The sequence below is a fragment of the Convolutriloba macropyga genome, chromosome 7 (assembly GCF_964194025.1).
Source record: "Convolutriloba macropyga chromosome 7, txConMacr16.3, whole genome shotgun sequence".
In the NCBI taxonomy this organism is placed as follows: Eukaryota; Metazoa; Xenacoelomorpha; order Acoela; family Convolutidae; genus Convolutriloba; species Convolutriloba macropyga.
The window spans coordinates 33,265,984-33,289,923 of NC_134474.1; the positions used below are offsets into that span (position 1 = coordinate 33,265,984).

Sequence of the window (23,940 nt, forward strand, 5' to 3'; positions counted from 1 at the left end):
CTACAGTGTTTGCTCAGAAGAAAATTGACAATTATTTGATTTAAGGGGTTGGGGCTGTATTCTCAAATGCTTTTTTCGTTTTTCGCTGGGTCAGTTTTGTTCGACCGATATATTCATCTTAGAGAATTGTGAATGATATCATTAGAAAGCTCTTCAAGCGTAGAATTGGAAAATAAAAAGATTTATCTGAATGTTTTTTGAGGACTTATAGTGGTTAAAAATTTGGGCGCAATTTTAGTTTTTTTCTGTACCAAAAATTTTACTCAAAATTTTTTCGACACAATGAACAATAATTTTTTGTTCCTGGAGAGGGAGCAGTGATAAAAAACGCTAGTTTTCAGCGACAAAAAAAACATTTTCCCAGTTCGTTTTCACAATTTTTAGGTTTTTCTAGTGTCTTTTAGACGGAGTTCCTTTTCATATCAAGCTTCTATTAAAGAAGAACCTATTTACGACCAAGTGGGGCCCAATGAACAATTACTTGTTTCCAGGGAACCATTGCTCATGGTTTTTATGGCTTCAAGGATGTGTTTTAGTAAGTTTTGCAGAAGTTTTTTGTTTTACCTGCATTTGGAGCCTTTTTCGAGTCCTATGTCTTAACTTCGTCTATTGAAAAAGCAAACGGCCTAACATTGAGAATTAATTCAAACTACCTAATGCTTTGAAAGTGTGACTGATGGTTCCAGAGAATACTTCTTCGAAAAAATTGAACGTTGAACGTTTTCAAACCTGATTCTGCGAACTTGCAGATCTCCCCTATTAATAACTTGTTCATTACGCTTGATAACAAAAAATAGTAAATTTGTTAGTGGTTTCGCCTTCTAACTACTGGTTTGTTGACTTTGAAGCTACAAGTTTTTAATAGATTTTGTGATTCTTGAATATTTTTTCCCTAATCGTGGTTCTATTTTGGAATTCTTGTCACCTTATAAGAATATTGAAACTTTAAATTGCCACTGAAAACACTTTTTGATGAACACAACGAATGTTGTCACAGAAGGGCACCTGGTTTTAAAGGCTTCAACTCTTTGTTCTGGCTCCTTTCTATTCAATTTTGTTTATTTCCTGTGTTTGTCTCTTTTGTAGTTATATTCTGATGAATGATTTGTCTCCTTGGATTCCAATTGTTGGTTTCCAGGTTAAAAAAACTTGTTTAAAGCTTGCTTTTTATAACTCTTTGTTTGAAAGCTCGAAATTTAGTAATTTTTCTAGATCATTTCGGTTCTGTTGATTTAATTCAATCCACATTATCAAAATAGTAAGAAATCTCAGTGTTGGTAAAAATCATTTTAAACTATCCCAAAATTTTTTGCTCTGAACGTCTCATTTCTTAATGACTTCGACACCCTTCTTGCATTTTTTTGACTTCTTGCTTTACCGTGTAATTGTCATCTTTTATGTAGTACTGGATATTTTTTGATTGATGATTGATTTGAATGTCTTGTTTTTAATGAAGCTATGGAATATATTCAATGTGGTAAGTTGATAGCTGATGGTTTTGATGATTTTATTTGATTTCAAACTTTTTAGTTTTTTTCAGGTTCTATTTTTTTTGTTTTTCTTTTTGTCAGCCTGAAACTGAGTGTCATCAATGAGAAGTCCAATTCCTCTTCCTTTGATTTAAAAATCAACTTCTCAGTTGTTTTTGCGATACAGCCGATGCTATATATAAGGGTCACTACGCTTTCTTATTAAAATTTTGGCATCAATATTTTGTGTTTTTGTATTTTGTTTGTAAACATTTCTGTTTTTCTACATCTGTAGTTTTTTTTCAGTCCGTTTCTTTGGCTTGTTCATGCAAAAGTTGTATTCTTCGAGGAGTAACAAATGAAGTTTTCAGGAATTTTCATTTAATTGGTTATGGTTTTTTACTTTTAAAAATATTTGGTCTTGAAAAATTCTATGGATTTTTGAAATATGTTCCTTCTTTGTCGACTGGCAATCTATTCCCATAATAAACCAGACCCATACGCTTCGAAACTGAGGACAGGTGAAGTTGCGTAGTTTAGGTTTTATCTGATGATATTAAGGTTTTGTTACTACGTTCTTTTAAAAGTAGAGAGATTCTGCCAGAGAGAGTTTTTGTTTGTTTTGTCATTTGTATTGTCTCTTAGTCTGATTAATGGCAGGTATCATGAGCTCTCTATTGCGGCTTCGCAATATTTATCTCATTTAGTAATTTTCTTTTGAAATAATTTTTTTACTCAAACGTCTTCTTGTATTTGAGTCTAATCTCTTCATTTGTTACACCCTTAAGCCAAAACTGTAGATTAGATGGGTCAAAATATTATGTGCAAATGCACATTACGGAGCCTCCTTGTTGCTATTTCAACTGCCAACTGCTACTTGCAGGTCAGTAAACCTGCCAGAACTATAAAACAATTTCTTCGTCGTTGTTTTATTTCCTAACAACTAGAGATGGCATCTAAAGATTGTGCTAATTTCGAAAAATTGCGGTAAATCGGTAAATGTTAAAAGACGCATATAAAATAAGTTGAAATTGGATTTTGTCATTACTATTATTATTTGACTTAACTGAGCGCACAGTTTCATTTCTATGCAGCTGAAAAAAACTGATAAAACAAACACAAAACAATTCAAAACCCAAATTTTATTTCATTGACAGTAATTAAATGATTATAATGTATGCAGGTGATGAATTGAAGACATCAGCTGACATAAAAAACTTTGAACAGGACTGGCAAAATTTTAGATTCAAACGAAATTGATTAAGAAAATTGAAGCTGGCTAATTATTCACAGATTGAACGACCAAGCACTGCCCCAATAGGCCATAAAAACATCAATCACACTAACTGAAAATTGAATTGCAATTCGAACAACTTTTTATTAAACTTTCGCTAATAGCTTGTTGATCACTATTTGAATATAACTAGCTTAAGGATAGCTTGAAAAACATTTCTCCTATCTTGTTTTCTTTTCTCCTATTCTCAACACAAATAACTGTCAGTTTAAAAAAAATAATAATTTAGCTCTTGCAACTAAAAAATTAAAATTTAAGCAAAAAGAAAACTTCATGGAACGTCTTTATAACATTCATAAATTTGGATCTTTTGGGGATACCGCACATTTAAGATTCGGTATTTACTGATCGCCTCTTTTGTTTCTCAAGTTTTAAAACGTAATTTTATAATCTTAAACATAGAGAGTAGAATCAAATCAATTGTTTCAAGTCAACCCCGGCTGACGAAAAAGTTGATAAAAGTACCAAAATTGAGAGTCGAATTTTTGTAACTGATCTGAGAGCTTTGAAATTGATTGTATGATTTTTTTCTTTATACAACTTTTCCTGATACAAATGAGTGATGTTGAGATTTTTCTAGCCATTTTAAAACTTTTTTGCTGGTTCGTATAGGCTTCCGTCATTTTCAAATTATTTTCAAATGCTCATCAAATGCTTTTAATGCGTGCCTTTTAACTCCCTTTATCAGGAACTTTTAATGTGTCGCTAATTATGTCATCCGATAAACTGATCTAATTTTATTTTCGAGAATACTTACTCGGTAATTGGTACAATAATGATTAGTTATTTCGAGTATGAGGGTCAAATTTTTTTCGATAAGTATGAAATTACCTTGAGCAAAAAAAAATTGGAAATGAACGCAATGACAGTTGTATATTGTAACTTGGCGGAAACGCATATCAAGTAATGCGTACATTTTTGTTTAGCGGTGAAATTACACATTTTAGCGGTGAATTGTGTTGAATTTTTGTAAGTTCACCGCTTACTCTAGCGGTGAACTTACATAATTGCACCGCATTCACCGCATTTCACTGCACAACTGTGTACGCAGTGAAAAAAATTTTTCGGTACGCGGTAATTTGCGGTGAAAAAAAAATAACTTTTCACAGCTTATCTTACATATTTTTAAGATTTTTTCTCGCATTGGGTATCAAGTTTTTGCTGTTTTTCTGGCGTGAGGGCAATTTTTTTGAGTTAATTTTTTGAAAACGGTTAAATGTTTTCAAGTTGATTGTCGTGTGCTCCTGGAGATATGTTTGTACTATAATTGCAATACCGCAACATTTATTACGGGCTCTTCGAGGTGAAAACGCACTAAATTACTCGCAAAAACAACAATACCTGATAAACTGTTTCAACTCGTCTTACATATATTTATTCACCGTCATGTTATGAAGCCCCGTTCCTGTCTCCATGAGGTGGTATCAGAAAACGTGGACTTCGACAGCATCGTTTTGAAGGTCTTTGAAACCCCGCAGATTCTCTTCAAGGTTTTACCAGATTTTCAACATTCTAGTCAATAGCTTTTGGCTAGACCTGAGAATTCCTGACGATGATCTCTTTACAATTGTGAAACTATTTGCATGGAACTTCGTAGTTGAACTTATTTTCATAAGCGAGGTCGATTGTCGAGGGCTCATAAAATTTGAGTTCTTATACAGCTCCTGAAAAGCTATTTGTACACACTGGCTTTTTTGAAAAGATAACAAAGAAAAAATGTAATAAATTTTATAACTATAAAATATGAAACGGCCTCGTGTGAGCTTAATAAATGAACGCATATTAGGGTAGACTGAATGCTGTCCAAGGATTGGTTTGACTTACCTGATTTGATTGCTGGAACTTCGTAAATGATCGAATTGTTGAGTAGCATTACATAGTAGTCATAGGATGACACGTTGATGAAATCTTCTGATGAAGTCCACGAGATATTGCAGACAGAGCTTGAAATGAACTCGAAATATGGTGAAACAGGAGTACCATAGGAGCCTAAACAATATCCCCCGCCTAAACTGGTGAGCAATCAAATCTTGTAAAATATGAAACAAAAAATCACTTATAAGTTGTTTTTAAGAAAAATATAAGAAACATAACTGCTCTCTTTAGAGGAAATGTAGAATTCAAGAGTTATGCAACCAAACCAAATAATCAAATCTGTGTTTTTGTTCCGACTCCAATTCCGAATACATTTCTCTTTGAAAATTTGAATTTATTATCAAATACGCGTGGAACTTTCTTATTTTGGGTTAAATCCTGAAGATTAAGTTATTCGATCTAATTATTACGGAGCTTGCAAAAAAATTACAACAATTGAGCAAGTCTTCGAAAAAAGATTAGAACATTTATCAGCTTATTCGTAAGACAAAAAATTCATTTTTTTTTTCAAACAAAGTGATATCAATTGAAAAAATTTATTAGCTTCTAGGCCCTGGTTGACAATAGAACAAAAAAACCCATATGAATATATAATTCTGAAATTATGTAAAGTTTTTAAATATAGAATTTAAAAACTTCATAAATTTCAGTACCGAATTTCCGATTATTCCGATTTCATACGATAATTGTTCGGACCCCACTTTTTTTTTTGGGGGGGGAACTATATGCTCAAATGGGAGTTTTTGTTCAATCAATTTTGTCCAATCGATATGTTCATTAGAGAAAATCGTTGCAGCGATGTTTTTTTTATCTTGGACACTATGGGTTTTATTTTTTTCTGAGTGGTAAGTTTTTGTAATTATTTTTGTTGTCCTTTAAGGTATTCGCGTTAGTAATAAGTGCCACTGATTTTCAGATGCGAAACAACTGCACAAAAATTTTTTCCATTTTAGTTTTATTTGTGCTTATTTAAACAGAAACTGAAACATCAACAAATAGTAAAAAGATAACATCTAATGACTTTGATGGCTCCAATACTTCGTGTTTTCGTAGATAGTTTTGTAATTTGTTCTGTATTTTTTGTTTCTGTTGTTGTTTTGTACATCTGCGCTATGGCTTAGATTCGCCCAAGCAAGGCGCTCCATGAGGACTTATAAGTAAATCTGTAATTAAAATTTTTTCAAAATCTGATCTTTTTCACTTTTGAATGTATTTTGTTTTAAAATTTTATTGTATTTTGAACATCTCCCCATTTTTCCTCTGTCAACTGGTTTTCTAGTACCTTTATGAGCACGTCCTATCTGCTTCATGTTTGAGGAGAAGTAAACTATTTGCTTAAGTTTTTATCTTGTGGCATTTCGATTTTGCTACTATGTGCTTTTAAAATTATTGAGTTTTTGCACTTTCTTTTTCATTCTGTCGTTTATATTGTCTCGCAGCCTTATTAATCACAGGTATCATGAGCTCTCCAATGTGGCAGGCCTTTATATAAATCTTTTAGTAGTTTGGGCTTGTAGCAATTCTTCTTAGGCAAAAATCTATTTGTGTGTATCTCTAATTTCTACACTATTTGTGGATTTTTTAGATAGTTAAGTAAAAAAATGAGCGAGGTAGGAACGTTTTGTGCGAACTCACATTAATTACCAAGCCCCCTCACTACTATGGCAATTATCTTTTATTCATTTTTATTGAAGTATGCAAGAAATTATGTTTCTTTTTACAATATTTTGTCAATGACATAAAACTTAAGTTTACGTTGGTACTTTCTACACTATGCAAACAAAATAAAAATTTTCTACCTCACCAAATTTTTATTCAGATTCTGAGCACAAACTTCCGAAACAAAAAATGAGCAACCTCTAGCGCATTATCAACCATTTCAAAATTTGTACGCATAACAATTTTTTACCACTGCTGCAGAAGGTTGTTGCACAAGGATCAATTTCACAAAAATCGCCAGCTGAATTGTCAGGACAGGAGCAGCTGCTCTCGTACAACCCGTCTCCTGTTGGAAAACTGTTGCATGATCCCAAATGACATGGGTTTGGAAGGCAGGGGTCATCTTGGCAAAGTCTGCCAACAGTCGCAGTATTCGGGCAGAGACAGTCTAACTGATACTGTTCATTAATTAAAAAGCTGCTACATGTTCCCGAACCACATGGATTCGGAATACAGGGATCATCATTGCAGACAGGCTGGAAAGTTCCAAAAGGGCATTCGCAGACAGACTGTAAAATTCCATTTTGATCTATCTCAGCTGAACAGTTACCAGTACTGCAGGGATCCGGATCGCAAGGGTCATCAGCGCACACGGGTTGGAGTGTTCCAAGAGGACACAGACATATGAACTCATAACTCCCATTCTGAGCACGCTCAATTGAACAACTTCCAGTTAAACAAGGACTGGGTGTGCAAGGGTCATCGTATTCACATCTGTCACCGACAGAGTCAGACAAGAGCGAACAATTGCATTGAAATCCGAACCCATCTTGTTTACTTCCCGTCACAGTACACTCGCCTCCATTGCACGTATCCGGGAAACAAGGGTCAGCGTCACAAAATTCACCAATGGTTCCCTCTTCCGGACAACTGCAACTGGCCTCAAAAAATCCGTTTTCTGTAACCACTGAGCAGTAGTTTGAGTTACATGGGTTTTGAGGGTTTGTGCATGGATCAGTTATGTTGCAATGTCTTCCGAGAAATCCCTCTACACTGCTGCAGTTGCAAGAAAAATCAAAGCCAAACTCTTGGTCTCCAAGTATTTGACAAATTCCTCCACTGCAGGGATCAGGTAGGCAGGGGTTTTCCAGGGAGCATGTTTCCCCAAGAAAATATGGCACTGCTGAGCAGTTGCAATCGAAGTCAAAGCCATTGAGTTTGTCTCCTGTGACCGCGCACTGGCCACCGTTACAAGTATTAGGGTAACAGGGATCAGGGTAGCAAAACTCGCCTATAGTTCCTTCTTCCGGACAACTACAATTGGGTTCGAATGACTCGTTTGAGACTATCGCAGTGCACGGATTTGAGTTGCAAGGTTTTGCAGGGTTTGTACATGGATCAGTTATGTTGCAATAATTTCCTAGGAACCCATGTACGCTACTGCAATTGCATAAAAAGTCGAATCCAATATGCTGATCGCCAGTTAGATCACAAACACCCCCATTACAGGGATCAGGTAGACATGGGTTGTCTAAAGAGCATGTTTCGCCAAGTTGGTCCGGTATCAATGAACAGTTGCATTCAAAATCGAATCCGTTGACCTGGTCGACTGTCACTGTACACTCACCCCCATTACATGTATTTGGGAAGCAGGGGTCTGGATCACAGAATTCTCCAACCGTTCCGTTCTGGGGACAGCTGCAACTTGCTTCAAATACATCATTTAATTCGATCACAACGCACGGGTTCGAGTTGCAAGGATTTTGGGGGTTTGTGCACGGATCAGATATGTTGCAATGTCTTCCTAGGAATCCATTTACGCTGCTGCAGTTACATAAAAAATTGAATCCAATTTGCTGGTCACCAGTAATTTCACAAATTCCTCCATTATCGCAAGGATCAGGTGAGCACGGGTTTTCCACTGAGCACGTGTCCCCAATAAATTGTGGTATTGGAGAACAGTCACACCAAAAACCAAACCCAGCCTGAGAATCACCGGTGACAGTGCAAATTCCGCCATTGCATGGATTACTTGAAGGTCTACAAGGGTTTTCATTTGAGCATGTGTCTCCAATAAATTCTGGAAGATTGGAGCAGTTACATGCAAAACCAAATTCACTCCCCTCATATTTGGTAACTGAACAAGCTCCTCCGTTACAAGTATTAGGGAAACAAGGGTCAGGGTGGCAAAAATCGCCTATAATGCCTTCTTCCGGACAACTACAATTGGGTTCGAGTGACTCGTTGGAGACTATAACAGTACAAGGGTTCGAGTTGCAAGGGTTCTCAGGATTTGAACATGGATCAGTTAAGTTGCAATGTCTTCCTAGGAACCCCTGTACGCTACTGCAATTACATATAAAACTGAATCCAATAATTTGATCTCCAGTTAGTTCACAAACACCCCCATGGCAGGGATCAGGAACACACGGGTTGTTTAAAGAACATGTATCGCCAAGAAAAGTAGGAACTGTTGAGCAGTTGCATTGAGAACCAAAGCCATTACTGGGATCACCGGTGATTGTGCATAACCCTCCATTACATGGATCATTAGACGGACCGCAAGGATTTGAAACAGAACATGTGTCTCCTAAGAAGTCAGGAACAGCAGAGCAGTTACACTCAAAACCAAAGCCACCTGAATCACTCCCAGTAACTGAACAAACTCCTCCGTTGCAGGGATCTGAATTGCAGGGATCCACTGCCGAGCAATTTTGACCAATGAACCCAGTGGATGTACCACAGTCACATGTGTATCCGAAAGAGTTCTCATTCGTATTTTGACATACTGCTGCATTCCGACAGGGATTATAGAAGCAAGCAGGAACTGGGTCAGCAGAGCAGGATCCACCAATTCCACCACACATTTTAAAATCAAAATATTCATTACTCGATTCATTGTATTGTAAAGGACAAACGTAATCTGAACTTGTGTATGCTTCTGAGTCAACAGCCTGGCCTTCTATACATCCATGAAAAGTATATCCATTGAGGGTAAACGGAAATATGCATGAATCACCAGTCTCGGAGGATATGCATTCGATTGTACAGAATGCATTTGTCCTAGAAAAGAAAATTAAAAAAAATTTTAAAATCAAATTTAAAATGAATTTTGTGTTTTTGTATTCCATGAGAAACTTCACAAATATTTTGCTGCCCGTTTTGAACTTTTACCCCAAAAAAGGAAAACTTTTCCGTTTGTGCCCCCCCCCCCCCAGCTTAATGGGTGCGTATTCTTTGCACCTCTCAGACGCCCATATTTTTTACGTGATGTTTTACTAGGCAGTGACAGCTAAACTGTAAATGGGGGAGCATTACGTACGGGGGGGGGGGGGGGACAAGCCGAAAAGATGTAAGATTAGGGGGTAATCGGGAAAATTTTTAGCAAATTCCTCTTAAAACTCTTACATTTTTATGGGGTTATCGGGGATAATTCGATGCAAGTGCAGGGGCTTATGGGGGGGGGGGGGGGTAAAACTATGCAAGAGTAGGGGTTATAATCAAAATGTTCCATTTTACCCAACGCTATCATACTCAACGCGCCATTTTACACAATGCCAATTTTGATTTACCCTTTTGTGAAAATTACCAGAACAACTGTTTAGCCGACTGTATAATTAAATGGCCCGTGTGACTTGATATGAAATTATCACACCTGAACATCAGATAATTGGACAAAAATATCAAAAAATGGGTAAGTTGGCCTTGGAAAAATTGCAATGGGTAAATTACAATGGGTGAAATTGCAGCTTGGGTAAAATGGCATGTGGGTAGAATGGAATTGGGTAAAATTGTCATGTAACCTTGGATGATATAATGTTTAAATTTTGATATGGCCAGCAATTTCTACTTAGATAGGGACTCCAAAGCATTTATTAGCTTCATGAAAGTGACCAAAACAAGTAAACAGAATGGGCCCAATTCCCATTATTTCAGATTAGACTATCAATAAAAACTAACAATTTCTCAACTTACAAGTCACAGTCTCCAATTTGCAGAGTGTCGCTGAGACCTAAACAAAATTCCAGTGAGGCGCAAGATAAGACATTCAATCAAATAGGCACCCAGAGAAACAAAAGTTGTTACACTGCAAGGTCTTACAAGATCTTGAATCTCTTGACCTAACTTTTGATGGATGCCTTACCAACAGCTTGATAACCTAGATTTCTTGCAGCTTCTTGTTATGATCCGTTTAAGCTGTTATAAAGATAATTCATTTACTTTTATGGCCACGCTCGCTACGTTCGTTATTTTGGCAAGTAAATGAAGCAGATGAAGTAACACTAAACGATTTAAAAACTCGTGGTTTTGGTTTGGTTCTTAACAATCAAAGAGAATAAAAGGACACAAAGGGTAATGACAGGTGTTTGAACAAGCTCTTCCGCATCTTTAGCTATTTTAATTTTTGATACCCACCCAGGTTGAGGTCCAGACCCAATTTGAGTTATGATCAGACCCAGTCGAGCGCACACCCGTGTGTTCCCAGAACAAAATTACAGGGTCTTTTCGGAATTTCGAGCGCACTACGCTCTGGACCATGGTCTGGAGATGGTCTGATCAGAGGTCATTTTGGTCTGAAAAGTCTGATCATAGACGGATTAGAGTGCACTTGGGTCTGATCATAACCTCTTCGAGCGCACTTTTGTCTGATCAGAGGCGACTTCGAGCGCAATTGGGTCTGATCATAACCTCTTCGAGCGCACTTTTGTCTGATCAGAGGCGACTTCGAGCGCAATTGGGTCTGATCATAACCTCATTGAGCGCACTTGAGTCTGATCAGAAATGCTTTTGAACGCAATTGGGTCTGATCAGGGACCATTTCGAGCGCATTTTTTTTTCATTTTTTAAATTTTTTAAATGAAATGTTGGCTCTGCCAGGAGGCAGCCATAAAGCAGCGTTCTGATCAGAGACTCATCTAAAGTCCGATAGCTCTGATCAGAAAACAGGAGTCCAGCCGATAACAGAGGAAGGTCCCCTTCAGAAGAAACTTTGATCAACTGGAGACCACGATGTTTCTTATGGAAAGCTGTCTAAACTCATCCATTGAGTCAGAAATATACACTAAAAGGTACACTATATAAAATTTGTTCCCAACAGTTGGGTTTCGTTTTCTTTAGCAATACTTTTATAATTGATTTTTCTTTAGATGAATTAAATACTGCAAACATAAGTTTTTTTGAAATGAATATATTATAGCAAAATTAGAAGATTTTTTCATAAGTAAAATCTGTCTCTGATCAGACCATTTCGAACGCACTTGGGTCTGATCAGAGGCAATTTCGAGCGCAATTGGGTCTGATCATAGGCAATTTCGAGCGCAATTGGGTCTGATCATAACCTCTTCGAGCGCACTTGGGTCTGATCAGAGGCGACTTCGAGCGCAATTGGGTCTGATCATTATCTTTTCGAGCGCACGTGGGTCTGATCAGATGATCAGAGGCGACTTCGAGCGCAATTGTCGGTCGCTTTCTGTCTGTGTGTGTGTGTGAGAGAGAGAGAGTGTGTGTGTTGTGGGTGGGGGTCAAGCGATGGGGTTAGTGTTGAGAAGAAGGCTGATGAGAGAGGAGTTCAACTCGATAGGGGGAGGAGAGTGGATAATTTAAGTGTTGTGGTTAAAGGACGCGAGGGCTGACGATGGCGATTTTGAGTGTTTTTGATCAGAGTGGTCAGCTGGGGAGATGGTCTCGACTGAGTCTGATCAGAGGCTACTTGGGTCTGAAATTGGGTGTGATCATAGTCTGATTAAGGTCTGAGCATTGGTCTGAATTTGAGTCTGGACCATGGTCTGGAGATGGTCTGATCAGAACTCCTTCGGTCTGGAAAGTCCGATCAGAACTCATTCAGTCTGGAAGGTCTGATCAGAGATAATTTCGTTCTGGAAAGTCTGATCAGAGATAATTTCGGTCTGGAAAGTCTGATCGGAGATAATTTTGGTCTGGAAAGTCTGATCACAAGCAAATTTAGTTGTGGACCTCAACCTGGGCATACAACGGATAAGGATATTGGTAGGTTGAGCCAAACTAGAAGAAAAGAACGTCTCAAAACATGGAGATTAGCTTCATGATATCAACAGCAGAATTTACAGATTTGCAAAAGAGATCTGGTTAAGATTTAGATGATAATTTGGAATTGTGAGCTCAAAAAAGTTCAAAAATTGCACTAACTTATTGTCTAAAAATGAGCAATCTATTAAAAAGCACAATGAGATACTTTAGGAGGTCTTTGACTGATCAAATATATTGAGCTCAAGCAAAAATCTTAGAATTAAAGCTAGATTGCTAGTAGTCCGGACGTATTCTGACCATACACGAACATACCGACGAGGTTGGCAAAGCTCAACATCAGACAACTTACTACAATGAAAATTTGTCTAAAACAAAACGCATGACAAAAACTGATTTTCTCAGCGCAATTTATTCGATTAATTTATATAACGTTGTTGCCTTGAATTAACCGCGCCTGACATTATCTTGGTTTGCCAATAATTACAACTTATAAAGCTTAGAGTTAATTTCTAACGGGAATTCTAACCACCCCACTAAGAAATGAGTTGACTGCAAAGCGGCTGCTCCCCTCAAACAACTCAAAACGCATACACTTTAAAGACGGGTAATAATTTTGTAAAGTTCTCCGCTGTCGTCTTGTCGACGGAAAAGTAATGACAGAAAATTTTCTTCATCTTTTGTCATGCTCGAATATCCATCATCTGCAATGTCAATCTTCAATGTCCATCTTCCGATTTGCCAAAAACGGCAAAAAGGTAATTTTTTGGGTCGATATGTCTGTTCCGCTCACGAAAAAACGGCTTCAGACGAAAATGATACAACTTTGTTCGTCGTCGCCAGTTGTGTGATGACGTTGAATGTAAATTCTTTAGTTGTTTCAAGTATAGTGCCTCATAAACCGACACCGCCATGGCCCTGTAATTTTGTTTTGTCTGAGATAGAGCAAATCAAAGCAAAGCGTCTTCTGAACAACCGCTTATGCGTCACGTTACTACAATGTATCACAATTAGCAAGTTTATCAAAAAGAACTCCAACCCCTTCAAATATTGTATATAAATTAGCTTCTGGTTTTGTGAGTACCGGTATCGATTTGTGATCGCAGTCATGTGGTTGAATGAACATTTAACTGCAAACATAATAGCTGGCCTCGTCTTTTTACCAGATACAAAGATTTTCCACATTAACTGTACATTCTCGGACCCAATTTTTCACTATTCTATGCTGCCAGAAGTTTCAAATTCAAGCCAGCTAGAGTTTTTGTGGCTGCCATTCATTTTTAATTGCTTTAGCATAGTCTCTAGTTAACGAATCTGGTGTACTGTGGCTTTGCCTCTCTCTACTGATCCGTACGAATAGAAAACAGTAAAGTCTGCCTCAGTTTTCTGGTAGAAAAATGATCCTAGGGACATTTCAGTGTCGGATTCTTTAATGATACAACGATGTTGTCAACGAAGATAAAACTCAAAGTTTGCACTTATGTATTGGCTCATGCAAACCTGAAAAGAACATTTCTGCTTCAATTTAATTGTTCTCTCAGCTGAACAATCGTCAGTTCTTTGTACCAGTTGTTAGCTGCTTGCTGCGAGCCCCAAAGAAATCCTTCAGTCGGCACACACTAGTTTTCTCCACTTCACCATCTCTTGACTTTTGGAAGCACACATAATTTTCAAATTGTGGCTTTGAGGGGAGTACCGAAAAACCACCTATATATCAAATAAGAGCATCAATTTACCGTGCTGTTTTGAAAGCTGAAAAACAACTCATAAAGTCCCTTCGTGCATTTTGACGCAAAAGTCTACAAGAATTTAAGCCATAAACCCGTTTGAAGCCGCTGTCATATTGTGTTTCCTTTCTTGTCAACTTGACCACCGGCAAGATTTTTTTAATAAAAGAATTGCCAGCAATGACGTGCATGTCAATACTTTGAACACTTTTATCATATCAACGGGTTATTGTTCCCATTTTTTACTTCTCCGGATGGGATCAATTTTTCCGACTGCTCTTGTGCATTGTCACTGAAACCAATTTTATCAGCTGGTGAGATATTATCTGTGTCACTCTTCGTAACTGATTTTTGAGTTCCTTCAATTGCTTTTCATTCCAACATACAACATTCTCCTTTCCCGTGTAAGTCAACTTCTTAACTACTTGCTGGTCCATTGTGACTTGAGTGATCGAAACGTTTAACAAAATAAAGAAAATAAGCAGTACAGAATTATGAAGATCGAAAAAAAAACATTTATTTTTTTAAATTTGTCTTTGAAACTTAGAAAACTGATGGGCCAAAAAGTTGTTGGCTTACTAATTCTTCAGATAGCATAGAGGCGTTTGAAACCGAAAAAATTTTTTCTCTTGAAAATCAGAAGTTAAAAAAATGATTTTTACAATACAAACTAGAGTTTTGTTGAAAAGATGACTAATAGGTCACAATGATGTTTTGAATTTGTGAGATGAAGAGCTATTGATAATTGACCCTAAAAAATACACAAATCGTTATTGACAAAAAATTAGGATAGCAATCTGATCTGATAGCATCAAGATTTTTTGGGAAGTAAAACATCTGCCCCATTTTGATATGTGATTTCAGATTTTTGGAGGTAACCTCGACCAGTTCTGGAGGTATATTGACCACACGTGCACTTTAAGAAAACTTGTTGGGAAAACTCAACATCTGGCATTTCACTGCTTCTCTTAAACGTTAGTTTCTTTTTAAAATTAAATTAAATTTCAACTCACTTCCTAGCTAAGATCTTGTAAGTTTCTAAACATTTGGATGCTTTCATAGCAAGTACCATGGCAATTTCGGGACATTATCTCCCATTTTTAATGTTTATCATCACAGGGATCAAGTTTTTCTTCCCTGAGCCTAGATTTAATATCATAAAAACTAAAAAAAAAAACGATTTAATCACTTGCATTCCCCCTTGAATTTTTTCCCGGTGAGTTTTCCATTCTAGTTAGGGCATCTGCTAGACTATCCTGATTTATTGAAGCTTGAAAAACGCGGGGCACCCTAAGTCATTTTCAACATTCCATCATTAAGAGCTTCCTTCTATCAGCCTGTATTACTGAAATAACGTGAAACAGATCTCTCCACTGATCTCTCAGAAAATGTTTTTGTCATTTTTCGTTTTAAAGTCTTTGATAATGTTGCCAAGAAGTCCATAAATTAATAATTAGAAGAAAGACGCTTTTTTGTCAAAACTTTTCGATACTTTTAGAAAATAAGATAAGCACTTTGAAGATTATCAGACGAGTGATAATAAGTTGTTACACGGCAAAGGATTTTATACTTTTTCTTATATAGAGCCTTTTGACCGATTCAAAAAATCAAAACTTCCACCTCTAAACAGTTGGATCAATTCATTGTCAGATAAAAACAACAAATAGTCTATTTTTGAATTTGACTATTTGACTAGATATGCGCCAGCGTGCAGCTATTGAATTTAAAGAAAATTTTTTCAAGCTGATGTCAAACTGCGCTTACGGTTAATGTTGCAAAAATTAGAGAAATCATCAGTCAATTTCCTTGGCTTGTACTGAAGAAGAATTGTGGGCGAACACAGAAAAGTTTAACGTTTAAATATCAAAAGTGTTCAAATACAATCTGGTCGCGGTTACAATTCGGAAAAACAATTTTTTTTGAACAAGCCAACAATTGTTGGTGCAACAAAATTGGATTTGTCGAAAATGTGTATGTTTGATTTTCATTATACCACAATGAAGAAACATTTTGACTGTTTGTTTTTACACTCAGACACAGATTCGTTGACCTATGAATTAGGAACAATCGAAACGTACAAGGATCTAAAGGAATCGAAAGATTAGAATGAGAAGTTTGATCTTTTCAAACTATGAGATGGAAAATAATTTGTTTGAGAACAAAAACAACTTGTGGTTTTGAAAATTAAAGACGAGATGTAGGGACGACCAATGGGAAGCTTCTGCGCTCAAAAATCGACAATGTACTCCGTCACAACTGAAAATTAGTTGTCACCTAACTTTTCTGTTGTATGATAGCATCTACGATATCCTAAGTGGTGTTTTGACTGAAGAAAATTTTCACAATATCAAAATTGGTTTTATTTTTGAAATTTTAAAAGGAAAAAAATATTTCGTGATAAAAGGTCTAAAGCTTGAAACACAAAAACGTAGTCATTATACAGATAATTTTTTATTTTGTTTACTAATGAGCAGAAAGATTCTTCTAAAGGAGTCACTAAACACGCCCAGGCTCAACTTACCCACGATATGTTTGAATCAGTTTTAATGGGGGATCATGGCTCAATTAGAACGCTAAACTACAGAATCGGTTCGATTAATTACCAACTTTACACAATTGAGACAAACAAAATAGCACTGACCACCTTCCGTGACAGGCAATATTACATTGCCTCAAAACATTCACTCCCTTATGGTCATAAAGCAATTCAAGAAAAATTGGTGTATCAAGAAATGGCACTGGATGAGGAATGGGGTTTGACAAACATTGAGGAACAAATTGAGGAAGGGGATCAATCTATCCGAATGCTACATTTTAAATATCAGATGGAACCATTGTTTAGCAAGACGAACAACCTTATTTCACACCTCCTGATCCGAGTTTCTATCATCAGATCAGTAACACTGAAAGTGAGTTAGAGGGAGACTTAGTAAACTTTGATGCAGAAAGTGCTGGTAATATTAGTAGCCATAACAGTTAGGAAAAAATTCCTTTCATTATTCATGAAGGTAATGAGGAGTCTAGAGTAGAAAGTGAAATTGAACAGCATAAAGAAAGTAGTCGTTGTAAATCTAGAAAAAAGAGAATGAAATCAAGAGAGCAGTCAACATCATAAGGAGAGTAAACACCAATTCAACAAAAGTATAAACATGGTCGTAAACGACGAGGCATCTACTTAATCGAAAGTAATTCAGACTGATGCTTGAAACTTAGTTATATTAATGACAGTATGATTAAAAGTAGCTCTATTAACGACTTAAATTGCGATTGATTATTTTACTGTATAAAACTGAAAAACTTCACAAATCTGTTGTTGGGATTTTAAAATGAGACCAATGTTGTGAAAAGCAAAGAGACTATAGACAATAAAAAAGTTACCTTGCTCGCTGTTGTCTGTTTTTGGACAATCGCTGGAGAGTTTGGAATAACCAAAAGTTTCTGAAAATTAAATCAATGAGAAAGATTTGTACGATTGACAATAGCTTGTGAAAAATATAGGCAGAAAGTGTTCGAAAAATTTTTAGAAGAGATTCATGTGTTACAAAGCTTATCATTTCGAATAACAGAAAAACTCAGAAAAATTTGTCGATTTTTGCAATTGCAATTCTCATATATATTTCAGAAACTACTATTGTTTGACTGTTTGTTACTATAATCAGACACAGATGCGTTGTCCTGTGAAATAAGAACAATCGACCTGTACAAGGTTCTAAAGCAATCAAAAGATTTGAATGAGAAGTTTGAACTTTTCAAACTATGAGTGGGAAAACATTTTGTTTGAGAACAAAAACAACTTGGTGGTTTTGAAATTTAAAGAGGAGATGAAGAGACGACCGATGGGAAGCTTTTGCGCTCAAAAATCGAAAATGTACTCCATCACAACTGAAAATTAGTTGTCACCTAACTTTTCAGTTGTTTTATAGCATCTACGATATCCTAAGTAGTATTTTGACTGAAGAAAATTTTCACAATATCAAAATGGGTTTTATTTTTGAAAGTTTAAAAGGAAAAAAAATTTCGTAATAAAAGGTCTAAAGCTCGAAACACAAAAACGTAGTCATTATACAGATAATTTTTTATTTTGTTTACTAATGAGCAGAAAGATCCTTCTAAAGGAGTCACTAAACACGCCCAGGCTCAACTTACCCATGATATGTTTGAATCAGTTTTAATGGGGGATCATGGCTCAATAAGAACGCTAAACTACAGAATCGGTTCGATTAATCACCAACTTTACACAATTGAGACAAACAAATGAGCACTGACCGCTTTTTGTGACAGGCGAAATTACATTGCCTCAATACATTCACTCCCTTATGGTCATAAAGCAATTCAGGAGAACTCGGTGTATCAAGAAGTGGCACTGGATGAGGAATGGAGTTTGACGAACATTGAGGAAAAAGTTGATGAAGGGGACCAGTCTATCCGAATGCTGCATTTGAAATATCAGATGGAACCATTGTTCAGCAGGATGAACAAATTTATTTCACACATCCTGATCCCGGTTTCTATCATCAGATCAGTTACACTGAAAGTGAGTTAGAGGGAGACTTAGTAAACTTTGATGCAGAAAGTGCAACTAATATTAGTAGCCATAACAGGTAGGAAAGAAGCCCTTCCATTATTCATGAAGCAAATGAGGAGTCTGGAATAGAAGAGGAATTTGAACAGCAAAGCCGTTGTAAATCTAAAAAAGAGAAGGAAATCAACAGAGCAGTCAACATCAGAAGGAGAGTAAACACCAATTCAACAAAAGCATAAACATGGTCGTAAACGACGAGTCATCTACTTAATCGAAAATAGTTCAAATTTAAATTTAATCATATTATTGATAGTATGATTGAATTAAGCTCTATTAACGGCTGAAATTGTGCTTGATTAATTTACTGTAGAAAACTGAAAATTTTACAAATCAGTTAATTGGATTTTAAAATGAGACTAATGTTGTGAAATGTAAAGAGACTATAGTCAATAAAAAATTACCTTGCTTGCTGTGGTCTGTTTTTCGAATATCACTGGCGAGATTGGAATAACCAAATTCTACTGAAAGTTAAATCATTGAAAAAAATTTTTTCGATTGACAATAACTTGTGATAAATCTAGGCAGAGAGTGTTTGAAAAATTTTTAGAAGAGATTTTCGTGTTACATAGATTACCAATTTGAATAACAGAAAAACTCAAGAAAATTTGTCGATTTTTGCAATTGCAATTCTCATATATATTTCAGAAACTACTATTGTTTGACTGTTTGTTACTATAATCAGACACAGATGCGTTGTCCTATAAAATAAGAACAATCGACCTGTACAAGTTTCTAAAGCAATCAAGAGATTTGAATGAGAAGATTGAACTTTTCAAACTATGAGTGGGAAAACATTTTGTTTGAGAACAAAAACAACTTGGTGGTTTTGAAATTTAAAGAGGAGATGAAGAGACGACCGATGGGAATTTCTGCGCTCAAAAACCGAAAATGTACTCCATCACAACTGAAAATTAGTTGTCACCTAACTTTTATGTTGTATGATAGCATCTACGATATCCTAAGTAGTATTTTGACTGAAGAAAATTTTCACAATATAAAATGGGTTTTAATTTTGAAATTTTAAAAGGAAAAAAAAATTTCGTAATAAAAGGTCTAAAGCTCGAAACTTAAAAACGTAGTCATTATACAGATAATTTTTTATTTTGTTTACTAAATGAGCTGAAAGATTCTTCTAAAGGAGTCACTAAACACGCCCAGGCTAAACTTACCCACGATATGTTTAAATCAGTTTTAATGGGGAATCAAGGCTCAATAAGAACGCTAAACTACAGAATCGGTTCGATTAATCACCAACTTTACACAATTGAGACAAACAAATGAGCACTGACCGCCTTTTGTGACAGGCGAAATTACATTGCCTCAATACATTCACTCCCTTATGGTCATAAAACAATTCAGGAGAACTCGGTGTATCAAGAAATGGCACTGGATGAGGAATGGAGTTTGACGAACATTGAGGAACAAGTTGATGAAGGGGACCAGTCTATCCGAATGCTCCATTTGAAATATCAGATGGAACCATTGTTCAGCAGGATGAACAAATTTATTTCACACCTCCTGATCCCGGTTTCTATCATCAGATAAGTTACACTGATAGTGAGTTAGAGGGAGACTTAGTAAACTTTGATGCAGAAAGTGCAACTAATATTAGTAGCCATAACAAGTAGGAAAGAAGCCCTTCCATTATTCATGAAGCAAATGAGGAGTCTGGAGTAGAAGAGGAATTTGAACAGCAAAGTCGTTGTAAATCTAAAAAAGAGAAGTAAATCAACAGAGCAGTCAACATCAGAAGGAGAGTAAACACCAATTCAACAAAAGCATAAACATGGTCGTAAACGACGAGTCATCTACTTAATCGAAAATAGTTCAAACTTAAATTTAATCATATTATTGATAGTGCGATTGAATTTAGCTCTATTAACGGCTGAAATTGTGCTTGATTAATTTACCGTAGAAAACTGAAAATTTTACAAATCAGTTAATTGGATTTTAAAATGAGACTAATGTTGTGAAATGTAAAGAGACTATAGTCAATAAAAAAATTACCTTGCTTGCTGTGGTCTGTTTTTCGAATATCACTGGCGAGATTGGAGTAACCAAATTCTACTGAAAGTTAAATCATTGAAAAAAATTTGGTCGACTGACAATAACTTGTGAGAAATCTAGGCGGAGAATGTTTGCAAAATTTTTAGAAGAGATTTTTGTGTTACATAGATTACCAATTCGAATAACAGAAAAACTCAAGAAAATTTGTCGATTTTTGCAATTGCAATTCTCATATATATTTCAGAAACTACTATTGTTTGACTGTTTGTTACTATAATCAGACACAGATGCGTTGTCCTGTGAAATAAGAACAATCGACCTGTACAAGTTTCTAAAGCAATCAAAAGATTTGAATGAGAAATTTAAACTTTTCAAACTATGAGTGGGAAAACATTTTGTTTGAGAACAAAAACAACTTGGTGGTTTTGAAATTTAAAGAGGAGATGAAGAGACGACCGATGGGAAGCTTTTGCGCTCAAAAATCGAAAATGTACTCCATTACAACTGAAAATTAGTTGTTACCTAACTTTTCTGTTGTATGATAGCATCTACGATATCCTAAGTAGTATTTTGACTGAAGAAAATTTTCACAATATCAAAATGGGTTTTAATTTTGAAATTTTAAAAGGAAAAAAAATTTCGTAATAAAAGGTCTAAAGCTCGAAACACAAAAACGTAGTCATTATACAGATAATTTTTTATTTTGTTTACTAAATGAGCTGAAAGATTCTTCTAAAGGAGTCACTAAACACGCCTAGGCTCAACTTACCCACGATATGTTTAAATCAGTTTTAATGGGGGATCATGGCTCAATAAGAACGCTAAACTACAGAATCGGTTCGATTAATCACCAACTTTACACAATTGAGACAAACAAATGAGCACTGACAGCCTTTTGTGACAGGCGAAATTACATTGCCTCAATACATTCACTCCCTTATGGTCATAAAGCAATTCAGGAGAACTCGGTGTATCAAGAAATGGCACTGGATGAGGAATGGAGTTTGACGAACATTGAGGAACAAGTTGATGAAGGGGACCAGTCTATCCGAATGCTCCATTTGAAATATCAGATGGAACCATTGTTCAGCAGGATGAACAAATTTATTTCACACCTCCTGATCCCGGTTTCTATCATCAGATAAGTTACACTGATAGTGAGTTAGAGGGAGACTTAGTAAACTTTGATGCAGAAAGTGCAACTAATAATAGTAGCCACAACAGGTAGGAAAGAAGCCCTTCCAATATTCATGAAGCAAATGAGGAGTCTGGAGTAGAAGATGAATTTGAACAGCAAAATCGTTGTAAATTTAGAAAAGAGAAGGAAATCAACAGAGCAGTCAACATCAGAAGGATAGTAAACACCAATTCAACAAAAGCATAAACATGGTCGTAGTAAACACCAATTCAACAAAAGCATAAACATGGTCGTAAACGACGAGTCATCTACTTAATCGAAAATAGTTCAAACTTAAATTTAATCATATTATTGATAGTATGATTGAATTTAGCTCTATTATCGGCTGAAATTGTGCTTGATTAATTTACTGTAGAAAACTGAAAATTTTACAAATCAGTTAATTGGATTTTAGAATGAGACTAATGTTGTGAAATGTAAAGAGACTATAGTCAATAAAAAAATTTCCTTGCTTGCTGTGGTCTGTTTTTCGAATATCACTGGCGAGATTGGAATAACCAAATTCTACTGAAAGTTAAATCATTGAAAAAAATTTGTTCGATTGACAATAACTTGTGATAAATCTAGGCAGAGAGTGTTTGAAAAATTTTTAGAAGAGATTTTCGTGTTACATAGATTACCAATTCGAATAACAGAAAAACTCAAGAAAATTTGTCAATTTTTGCAATTGCAATTCTCATATATTTTTCAGAAACTACTATTGTTTGACTGTTTGTTACTATAATCAGACACAGATGCGTTGTCCTGTGAAATAAGAACAATCGACCTGTACAAGGTTCTAAAGCAATCAAAAGATTTGAATGAGAAGTTTGAACTTTTCAAACTGTGAGTGGGAAAACATTTTGTTTGAGAACAAAAACAACTTGGTGGTTTTGAAATTTAAAGAGGAGATGAAGAGACGACCGATGGGAAGCTTTTCCGCTCAAAAATCGAAAATGTACTCCATCACAACTGAAAATTAGTTGTCACCTAACTTTTCTGTTGTATTATAGCATCTACGATATCCTAACTAGTATTTTGACTGAAGAAAATTTTCACAATATCAAAATGGGTTTTATTTTTGAAAATTTAAAAGGAAAAAAAATGTTCGTAATAAAAGGTCTAAAGCTCGAAACACAAAAACGTAGTCATTTAGTCATTATACAGATAATTTTTTATTTTGTTTACTAATAAGCAGAAAGATTCTTCCAAAGGAGTCACTAAACACGCCCAGGCTCAACTTATCCACGATATGTTTAAATCAGTTTTAATGGGGGATCATGATTCAATAAGAACGCTAAACTACAGAATCGGTTCGATTAATCACCAACTTTACACAATTGAGACAAACAAATGAGCACTGACCGCCTTTTGTGACAGGCGAAATTACATTGCCTCAATACATTCACTCCCTTATGGTCATAAAGCAATTCAGGAGAACTCGGTGTATCAAGAAATGGCACTGGATGAGGAATGGAGTTTGACGAACATTGAGGAACAAGTTGATGAAGGGGACCAGTCTATCCGAATGCTGCATTTGAAATATCAGATGGAACCATTGTTCAGCAGGATGAACAAATTTATTTCACACCTCCTGATCCCGGTTTCTATCATCAGATCAGTTACACTGAAAGTGAGTTAGAGGGAGACTTAGTAAACTTTGATGCAGAAAATGCAACTAATATTAGTAGCCATAACAGGTAGGAAAGAAGCCCTTCCATTATTCATGAAGCAAATGAGGAGTCTGGAGTAGAAGAGAAATTTGAACAGCAAAACCGTTGTAAATCTAAAAAAGAGAAGGAAATCAACAGAGCAGTCAACATCAGAAGGAGAGTAAACACCAATTCAACAAAAGCATAAACATGGTCGTAAACGACGAGTCATCTACTTAATCGAAAAGAGTTCAATCTTAAATTTAATCATATTATTGATAGTATGATTGAATTTAGCTCTATTAACGGCTGAAATTGTGCTTGATTGATTTACTGTAGAAAACTGAAACTTTTACAAATCAGTTAATTGGATTTTAAAATGAGACTAATGTTGTGAAATGTAAAGAGACTATATTCAATAAAAAATTTACCTTGCTTGCTGTGGTCTGTTTTTCGAATATCACTGGCGAGATCGGAATAACCAAATTCTACTGA

The 23,940-nt window shown here is 35.8% G+C and overlaps 1 protein-coding gene across 6 annotated transcripts in view; it reads right to left on the minus strand.

Annotated features, from left to right (window-relative positions):
• The window catches only part of LOC142342791 (uncharacterized), a 68,472-nt gene that overhangs the window by 41,143 nt on the left and 3,389 nt on the right, over positions 1-23,940 (minus strand). For all 6 annotated transcript variants that reach the window (XM_075394362.1, XM_075394363.1, XM_075394361.1 and 3 more), the window contains exons 3-5: positions 10,273-10,309; positions 6,548-9,360; positions 4,588-4,752 (exon numbers count right to left, since the gene is read on the minus strand). In XM_075394362.1, the coding sequence (XP_075250477.1) occupies positions 4,588-4,752; positions 6,548-9,360; positions 10,273-10,309 (3,015 nt within the window). The remainder of the gene's footprint in view (positions 1-4,587; positions 4,753-6,547; positions 9,361-10,272; positions 10,310-23,940) is intronic.